Raw genomic sequence first — 10,274 nt, forward strand, 5'->3', positions numbered from 1 at the left:
ACAGGCCTGAGTGGAGGTGCGTCATAGCGCAAAATGCTGGACGTTCTGACTTGTACGGATCATCACATCACCTTTCGAAGCAGAGAGAATGGGAATTAACCCTCTTCGGAGCAGGCCGGTGGCACAAAGCAGCCGTTGACCATTCCTGCTTCAGCCCTGGTTTTGGTTCCACCCGTCCCATATCTGTTCCGAGTCTGGTTAAGACCAGCCGGATCAAACGCGCCACATGAGCCATATCTGACTGCCGGTAGGACGATCGGTCTGAGCATTCCATGACATTGTAGCCTGTCTGACCGACCAGACAAGCGGCGGTATGCAGTCCGTCTGTTGCTGGGTGGGTTACCTGTGTGAGGTGTCTGCGACTTTACCCGGCCCCTGTCTGCTGTTGGGTCACCTGTCTGCGATGTCTGGAATGTCTGCGGTTTTGTCCGCCGCCTGCCTCGGCGCCCGCCACGTGCCCCTCTCCGGGTACGCGGAAAGCGGCTGTTGCATCTCCGGCGAACCTGCGGGGCCCGTTCAGACGACCTTGCCCCGTACACGGAACCAGTATAGGTAATGGTGAATGCACCTGATGCGGTTGTCGGTTCGCCTCCCCCTCAATCACTCAGAGGGGGGGGGGGGGGAGAGGTGTACCGTTCGGCATTGCCTTCATGGCGTGCCGTGCATGTCTCATGCTCCCAGGTGTTGAGCCCGAGGCAGAGGGCGGAGGAAGCTCTTACCCTCCCCGGGGTCTCTCCGCCGACCAGTGATGCATGTTGCATGATGCGGAGACTGGCGTGATTGGCGCGGATTGCAGCCGCCGGCAGCCGGGGATCGCTCAGGTCTCCGCCACATGCGGGTCGTACGGGGTCGTTGGCACGGCTGGCGTGGGGCGATGGCGGTGGCACGAGGAAGAAGGAAACGAACGCGGCGCTCGGCTAATTCCGGGTCGCTGGGATTTCATTGTCCCTGCGTGAGGAATTTCAGTCCAGTTCCTTTCTTTGTTTTCAGTGATATAACCCATGGCGTGTGTAACTTCCGAGATGAGACGGCTTGTGTTTAGATGCACTTTGTGCTTGCTTCTGGTGCTTCCTATATGGAGCAAGACATTCCTACCCAGTAGCCGTCTAAATATTGTGAATAAGTCTCCTGCCAGCTAGACGCACTAGTACTAGTACCTACCAGCGCTTGTTTTAGCCTCGTGATGGCGACAGATAATCCTATGTGAATCATCATATCATGTGTCCTACTCCTAACCAGTCGCCGCGCTCAGCGAGAGTGGCTGCCGGTGCGGGTGTGCGTTTCGTCACATGTGACTGGTCTAAGTGGGTAGCAGTTTCAGCCTTTCAACACACCGCCCACAGCCATCCGGTTGATCGTCATCCTCCCGTCAGATGTGACTCAGGGGCGAGTCAGACTCGAGTCGGAGTCGAGTTGTAACGTAAAGTAGGATGAGAGTAGGAGCGGGTCGAACAGTTAAGTCTTTAGTGGGCATTTTGACACGTGCTATATGAGGAGTATTTTGGGTTGTAACGTAATTTCCTGAACATGACCGATTAAATTTGAATGATCGACTTGATTGAAGCGACTCAGGCATTGGATAAGTCCTTCTAGTGAAACAGCGGATCGGGTAAGGGATATCTTTCATCTGATCCTCGCGAGGTTTGAACTGCCCCGAACCGGTCATTCCCCAGCTGATTGAAATGAGAATCCTTTCATAACCGGACTGATTCCCGGTACAGCCGAGTGAAGTGGCTCTGGTGAGACGACAGATCCGGTCCGAGCTGCTGGGCTAAGGTCGCGCCGGTGTGACGTCACCAAGTCACCGGAACCTATCGCTCCCGGCCTCTTCACCCGCTCCCCGCCTCTGTCCTGTGACCGGCGCCACCGGAAGCGGCGGAAAGAGGGGAGAGAGGGTGGGGGGAAGGTGACTGAGAGGCGTTCATGTGTGCGAGAAGGATCGGTCGAGTGTTTGCGAAGAACGGAGAATAAGACAGTTGAAGTTAGGGATGCGGTGTGGGAAGGGACGAAACGGCAATGGCCTCCACAGCTTTTGCACCCTGAACCCCTTCCTCTGGGGTAGGGAAGGGCTGGGTGGATCGGGTATTGTGAACACATGTGCAGAAATCATTCTCAGTGATTACATGTAATGACTGATGTGAAGGGTGGAAAGCGACGGGGGAAGATAATGACTGGATGAAATCAGGGCGCAATTATTCCGTCTAATTTTGTCATATTCTCATGAGACATGTGTCACTCACTACCACTTTCGCTCCCCCTCCCCTTCTGTCGCGATAATAATTGTGCCTGAAATAGATGTCACACAGGCGATAACCACTGAGCAATATCGTACCCTCATGATAAGTGTCTTACACAGCTGTAACCTAACTGTTCTCTCGTTGTGTTTCAGAATTCACCAATGAACCAGAGCACGGCCAGCCTGCCCCGTCCCAGTCGCGCTGAGCGCCTGATGCGTCAGTACTCAGGAGGTGAGGAACTAGAATCTACTGGGGACTATGGGAATCGGGGAGCCCGCCCGTCCCCATCTCCTTCGGCCCAGCTGTGGGTCTACAGAAGTCCTATTCACAGGCATGGACCTTCTAATTATTCACAGAAATAGACTTCCTACCTAGTGATGTCAGTTACGGAAAATCTGAATACCGATACCAAACCAAGTACCAACCGAAACCGTGGAGAAATACCGAAACCAAACCAACTTGGGAACATGAGGGAAATACCAACTTTTTACCGATTTCTTAGCCTTTTATACATTAGTGGGGGTTAATGATACCAACAAAATACCAAACACATTAGGATTGAAATACCGAATACCAAGTTGGTATCGGTTTGGTATCGGTATACCAAAAAGTCGGTATCCGATTGACATCTCTATTCCTACCTAATCTACCCACCAATTCAGACTACTTTCCTATCGACCTATCCACAAAATCAATTAGTGCCCATTACCCACTTGGGAGTTGGGACACTCTCGTTTCGAGCCCTGCACTGAGTTCACAGAACCACAGTAATGCCGTTGTTTCCAGATCTTATCTGTTGTCACGGATCAAACACTACGGCTCTTGGCTGACGAGTGACGACACTCGAACTTGTGATTCTGTGCGATAGCTGTCAGGCCCCAGTGCAGCCAGTGCAGCCAGGGATCTTGTTGGGTCTTGCTTCGAGGATATTTGCAGCTGTGGTCTCTTATCGAAGAGCTTGTCATGAATGTCGAGGCCTGTCGAAGAACCATCAATGCATGGATAATATATTTGTCAGTGCCGCTGATATTCGTAACTCAGTGCCCGTCTCCCTGTTTCAGACACGTACGACTCGCCGCCGGCTCCGGTCTCTGTGGTCAGCGCCGCTCAAGAGGACTACGACACGCCCCGGGCACACCGCGTGCCACCGCCGCCGCCGCCCGCTAGCGCTAAGCCGCGGCTGACGGCCGGCGGCGGCGGTGCGACGGCGCTCTACTCGGCGCCGGCCTCCAACCGGTGCTCGGCCGTGTCCATCACCTCTGCCGGCAGCTCGACCCGCAGCTCCAGCGGCTCCAGCTCCAACCGCTCCAGTCTGGAGCAGGCGCCGGAGGCCACCCCGCTGCGCCGGCCGCCCGGTATCCCCGAAAACGGGCGACTCTCGGATGCCTCTGAAGGAGAGGAGTACGACATCCCCCGGCGTATCGGCCCCACCTGGCCGACAGAGGAGCAGGACACATACGATGTTCCTCCGTCGCGTCCGGCGGCGCGCGGCAGCCGAAATCAGGTGGACGATGCACGGGAAGGGGAAACGTACGACTTCCCACCGCCCCGCACGCGTACCGAGAGCCGCGACGTTCGTGTGAGCTCGCCGCAGGAGACGCAGTCCAGGCTACGGCTCGACAGTGGCGACACCTATGACATTCCGCCACCTCCGACCGGGCGGCTCGCCGAACTGGAGCTGAGCGATTCGTCCGCGGCCAGGGGAGAGACGGAGACGGACTCTCCCAACGACACACTCGACACGATCGATACGTACGACTATCCGCGCCCGGCGCACGATGTGTATGATTATCCTCACCCGAGCGGAGGACAGGATGTGAATGATTCCCCGCGTGGAGGACAGGATGTGTTCGATTCTCCTCGTGGAGGACAAGATGTGTACGACGCGCCACGTGCGCGACAGGATGTGTACGACTCCCCGCACGGAGGACAGGACGTGTACGATTCTCCTCGTGGAGGACAGGACGTGTATGACTTCCCTCGCGCGGCACAAGAGTCATATTCCTCGCCCCGCCCCGAGCTGGACATCTACGACTCCCCGCGCGCTCCAAGCGTGACTACACCGCGGCGCGGCGCCGCAGCGGCCTCCTTCGGCTCCCGCGACTCACTGCAGTCGTCAGCACTGTCACACCGCGCCAGTACAGTCAGTGAGGCGAGCGTCGGCAGTGGCTCCAGTGAAGTGGTACTCCGCTCCGAGCGTTCACGCACGGGCACCGCCTCGCGTAACGCCACCTACTGGCTGCGCAGTGCTGGCAGCGGCGGCAGCTCGGCGCTCTCTGGGTTCGGCGAGCCGCGCGAGCTGCCCCTGGACACGGACGCCGGCCTGGAGACGGTGGCGCGGCTCGATCAGGAGGTGACTGCCGCCCTGGACCGGCTGTTTGCTGCCGTGGCACCCAGTAGTCGCGCCGCCGCGCACATGGAAGCATCCGCCGTCGACCTGAAGCTCACCGTGATGCGTCTGCGCACAGCTCTGCACGAGCTCATCCAGTTCGCGTACGGTGCTATGGTGGCGACCACGCGCGGCCCTGAGCAGCGCATTGGCTCCCAGTTTGTACACGTGCTGCGGCCTCTGGAGGAGACGGCGCGGCTGATAGACAGCGCTGCCGAGACCCAGGAGCGAGCCGGCTGGTCGGCCGCCGCACTACGTCGCCAAAACGCGCCGTCGGACGCGCTGTCCCAGCTGGTGGCGTGCGCGCAGAGTCTGCGCGGCGACGTGCGGCAGGTGGTGGCCTTTGTGCGCGGTAACGCGGCTCTGGTGTTCCGCCGCCGCGCGAGCGTGTTGGCCGAGCGCGGCGCCAGCCCGCCGTCCGGGCCGCGCGCCGGTCTGATGGGCGACTACGACTACGTGTGTCTGCAGACCAGTGGCTCGCTGGCCGAGGAGGGGGACGAGGTGCGCAGCCGGCTGCCGGAGGAGCTGCGCGGCTCGTTCGATAATCTGATGAAGGAGTCCCAGGTCCCGGTCGGTGACCGTGTGGACGCCAACGACCACCAGGTGATAGAGTTCTACCGCGGCCAGACAGAGTGTCACCACGCGTTCCTCAACAACGCCATCGACGCGCTCTTCCAGACCATCCAGAACAACCAGCCGCCCAAGGTGTTTGTGGCGCACTCCAAGTTTGTGATCCTGAGCGCCCATAAGCTGGTGTATATCGGTGATACGGTTCATAGGAACGTCGTCCATGCCGGCGTACGGCGCGACGCGCTGGCCGCGGCCGACGCCCTCTTCGCCACGCTGCGGCGTACGGTGCAGTCGACCAAGACTGCGGCGCTTCAGTTTCCCAGCGCCCACGCCGTCCAAGAGATGGCGGATGCAGTGCTGGACGTATCCCGTGCGGCTGAGGACCTCAAACTGGTCATGGACGAGGCGGTCCTCTAATGTGATTGAGAGGGAAGCGACGAGAGCGCCCCTTGTGGTAGAGACGTGAACCACTGTTTCGCCGGTTGTCGTCATAAGTGTCAGCAGATGTTGCTTGTATCGTCTTATTTCGTTCTCAGCACTAAGATGACTGACGTGGTCGAAGACTCGAGCTTGTTAGCGCCAGGAAGTGCTAGATAGGCGAACATTAATTAAGTGAAGCCTTTTACCAAATGTGGTTCGATGAGTCACTGTACGTCTATTTATCACTGGAAGGGCATCGATGGAAGACGAGGTGGGGTTCTCTCACTTTTCATCACGGATGTATTTGTTGGGGATCATCCTCAGCGGATGAGTTTATGTCATTTTCGCCTGAAGGAATCGCCCAAGGTGCAATAATTCTCCCCAGATTGACCTTTAATCAGTGTGCTTTCGTGTGGTGACATTGGACGCTTGATCGCCTATTTAGCCGTTTAATTTCGTCCCGCTGCGGCCGGCCGGTGTCGTCTCGGCGGCGGGACGCGCCGCTGGGAATTGCTGTGATTTTATGTCGCCGGGTGGGTGCAGTTCGCTGCACTCATCTAGCTGCGCTGTGTTATAGCCTTCGCTAATTAACTGCCAGTGTAAACTGTAATTGAGGCTGCGGCCCGTTTTGTAATTATGATAATTGTCCCTCCCATGTGTGTGCGCGAGTCGGTAAATGGATGATGGGTGTCCCTGAACACAGGCTGCATTGATGCAGCCTCCATGAAAATGATATGTTGCTGAGTACAAATACAGCTAGAGAATGAAAGCTTGTTTTGAATCATAATGGACGTCATCAGAGGTATGTATGTGCTTATACTTCGATTTCACATTCGGAAGTACTGAACACTAGGCCCAAGAGAGATGGGCTAAGCGTGGCTCAGAGTATGGCTGGGCTGGAATAGGCATTGCATGATCCGTATACGAGTCTTCCCTTCTCATTCAGCTCACGCCTAGGCCGAGTGGTGTCGGTGTGTATGCATGGCCTTGGGCGAGTATTCTCAATGCTCAATGCTCAATGCGTTGTTGCTCAATGTTCATGCTCATACCATGGACAGCGAAGAGTTCATGAATTATTCTTACTTATCGATAAACCATGAATATGATAGGGCCTTAGGCACTATCTTGTTGAAAATTTCTTGCGAAGCTTAGAATTGTTGAACTTTTACGAAATTGCGGCAAAGGCAAAGATTATTGGTTTACGCTTTGTTCCAAAGGCTGTTTTTATTTTAGTGGCCTAAACTTACGTTGTTGCCCTCGCCAATTATGCCGCCAATGTTTCGAAGTGATTGCTTCTAACCACGTGACTAAGTATGCTATTTTTCACCTAAATGGCACAAAAGTGATCAAAATTTTCTTATTTAAAATTACATTTTAATAAAACAGTTGTATTTAAGATTAAGTTTGACCAAAATTTATTCCCAGAAAAGTTTAAAGCTCACTCAAAAATTTGATTTGCTTAGGTCACGTGGTACGTAGTATAGTTGAAAGAACTCAAACACCGATCATGCACGTGTGTATCTGTGTGTGAAATTGCTAACACGCAAAACAACACATTACACACAGCTTTTGTGTGTGTTTTAAATGGAACTTGTGTATTTTATTTTTACTTTTTAACTGTGATTCGTTAGTACACTGTCTCGGTCAATTTTTGCTACCATGCATGGCCATGGCCCATGAGATGGCGGTGAAAATCGCTTTTTGAGGTGTAACTCTCGGCTCAAAATTGAAAATTGATTAAAAACTAAACTGATACTGATACGGTGATACCCATAATCATATCAGTCCCGCGCACAAGGGGGAAAAGCTCAAAAAATTGAGCGCTCAAAATGTTGAGCGTGTGACGTCAGAGGCTCCCATAGGCGTAATGCTGAGGGCTCAAAAAATTGAGCCGTTTCAGGAACACGTTTTGCAAAAGCAACTCGCAACACCTAGGGAGAAATGGCAACACCCTAGGAGAATCACTAATGATGCAAAACAGATTAGGCTTTCATATTTTTCACTGCTCAAGCTTCAATGATTGGGGGAACACCAATTTATAGGTCGAAATCTTACAGCATACCAGGATGACTTAAAAACAGGCCAATATTTATGTCGAAATTAAAGTTATTTTTTGTCCATTCACGTTTTTTACTAGGGTTCTGTTGGAAAGAGCATTTTTCATACTACCCAAAATGATTGCGACTCAATTTCACATTACCCATATCGGAGAATATTTTTCATTTGGCGGCGCCGTTTGTTTATTTCGTCGCGACGTCTCCGGTCGCGTGGTTGTCGTCGTCCTTGTGTTGAAGGTAAGTTTTTATCGTTTTAGTTATACTTAGATGTTAAAAGGTACTTTGAAAAGTTTGAATATGCTGTGATTTTAAATTTGGAAACACGTAAACGTCAATCAATCCACGTTTTCCTCGATTTACGTGCAGATAAGTAACTGTCGACGAAAGTGGCGCCATCCGATATGATGTTTTGAAGGAAGGAGACACACCATATTTACGTGATTTTTTTGTTTTTTAGTGGTTTAAGTGCTTCAAAGAGGCTGTGGATGTTTTCTTCACACAATTTTTCATTAGGTATGATGAGGTAAAAGGTAGTTTCAGTCTTAACTTTCATATAATTGACATTAAAACATATGATAGTCCACTGCTATCAGTGATTGAGTACCTTGATATTTGGCATTTCTTATTAATTTGAATGTATTCTCTATCCATATGTCCTGATAGTAAGTGACAATACTCTGCCAATATGTTTCCACAGTTTTCACATTCATTTTCCAGTCCTTTACATAACATCACAATTTATAATCAACAAAACTCAACTCCTTCGTTACTTCACAACACTGACAGCATGACAGACTGACAGTCAACTATTGTGTGTGTGAATGCTGAAACAGGATAGCCACTTTGCTGACTGGCTCATATGAAATAAGATAAAAATGATCCTTTATATCATTTCCATCTGGAGGATCGGAGTCAACGGAAAAGGAAGGCCACTTTCAAGCCTCAAGGTCTAGGCCGCCAGACGCCAGTCGGCAGTCACCACCAAATTTATAATAGATTAATTCATCATTATACTTTGAGACCCTTAGGTCACGGAATCGGCATCACATTTTCAGTTTCAATATAGTAAAGGTTTTTATTTGTATGATGTGAAATATTTTCCTGAATCAGAATTTAATTATCCCTAGGTACCTGGTAGAGGTTTCGGATTTAATGCTCATTGTTGGTGTGCAGTCAGGATTTTTTGACAGGTCCAGATAGTGAATCCTGAGCAATTTTATAGTAAAGTGGTCTCCTTATAATCACCACACATTTTATCAAAAGCATTTGCAGAATTCATTCAATGAAGAATTTTATCAATGTTGCACCCATTTCTTAGACGACCTAGGCTGCATCTTTTTTTAGTTCCTGTTGTATGACATATTTTTCATTTTGTTCCACTGCATAAAGAAAAAAATCGTTTGAGATCACCAAACAGCTTTTCTTTTTCTGGCAGGTCTGCACAACCAAGCGGTCGCTGGCGAGGACGTCGGCACTCGGCCGTCCCTGTGGGTAAGGTCATCTGCTCAGCCTTTGTGGAGATCAGCAAGACGTCACCAAGATGAAGACTTCGCTGGAGCAGAAGCTGCTGACCCGTGTCCGATCGGGCAGGTCATGCTCGACGGCACGAGTCACAACTTGAACGACTCGGTGACATCAACAACATGGTGGAGCAGGTGAATGAGTTTGGCAACGTGTTGTGCGACTGCAAGAAGGGTTGTCTGCGTGTTCTGGCTGGCGGAGCGGCGACGCTCAGTGTCAGAAAAGTGGTTTGGGGATCTAAGTTCGCGGAACAAAATGTTAAGCTGCTCACGGAACAAAAATCATAAAGTAAGGCACTGTAGGGCCATGCGTATTGTTCTAGGTATGCTTTAAGTATACAAGATATTTGCCAGAGTCTCAGTCAGAAACAGCAGCTTCTACATATAAAATAAAGGTTCAAGAAACACAGCAGGTTGTGGCCTTACAGCCCAAGTGTTAGACTTATTTTATATTTATAATTAGTTAGCAAATCTGGACATGCAGGTAATGGATGACCACTGATGCTCAAAATTATTCATAATGGAAAATATACAAATTATTCTTAAAATTGTGAATGCAGTGAGAAAAATGAATGGGGTATAAAAATATACACAACATCCAGAATATGCTTTTCAAATGACGCATTTTCACATGAAACAAAAACTGCTAAGTATATTGAAATACTATTTGAAATACCTTTAAGCAAAATCAAAACATAGCCACGTGGACTGGAACCTTACCCAGGGGGGTACGCTCCGGCTGTTTAGCATTACGAAAAATGGTGACAGACGTTTGTGGAGGATTGTCGACGAACTCTTGTTCCGCGAGCAGTACTTACACGCTAGCGGAAAATTCACCAATCAGCGCTCGGCAGTACTCGACGCTGATTGGTCCGACGCTCGTGACGAAATTGCGGGGGACCGCAGTTATTCTCTATGGACCCGAATAGGCTTTTGGATTTCGGAGGAGTTTCTTTAAAATTATATGCTGTTTGGAGCTGTTTTCGAGTTGAAATATATTTCTTATGACTGTTAGCTATATAATGACACCATAAAATCATGATTTTAATAAATATTACCGATGTAATATCGGCCGAAAAGA

General features: G+C 50.8%; 1 protein-coding gene across 2 annotated transcripts in view; it reads left to right on the forward strand.

Moving 5' to 3' along the window:
• LOC122381009 (breast cancer anti-estrogen resistance protein 1-like) overlaps nt 1-6,385 on the forward strand; it is a 61,407-nt gene extending 55,022 nt beyond the window's left edge. For both annotated transcript variants that reach the window (XM_043364684.1, XM_043364685.1), the window contains 2 exons: nt 2,390-2,468; nt 3,299-6,385. In XM_043364684.1, the coding sequence (XP_043220619.1) occupies nt 2,390-2,468; nt 3,299-5,613 (2,394 nt within the window). In that variant the 3' untranslated portion in view covers nt 5,614-6,385. The remainder of the gene's footprint in view (nt 1-2,389; nt 2,469-3,298) is intronic.
• The last annotated feature ends 3,889 nt before the right edge of the window (nt 6,386-10,274 follow it).

The sequence above is a fragment of the Amphibalanus amphitrite genome, unplaced genomic scaffold, assembly GCF_019059575.1.
Source record: "Amphibalanus amphitrite isolate SeventyFive unplaced genomic scaffold, NRLGWU_Aamphi_draft 000111F_arrow, whole genome shotgun sequence".
NCBI lineage: Eukaryota > Metazoa > Arthropoda > Thecostraca > Balanomorpha > Balanidae > Amphibalanus > Amphibalanus amphitrite.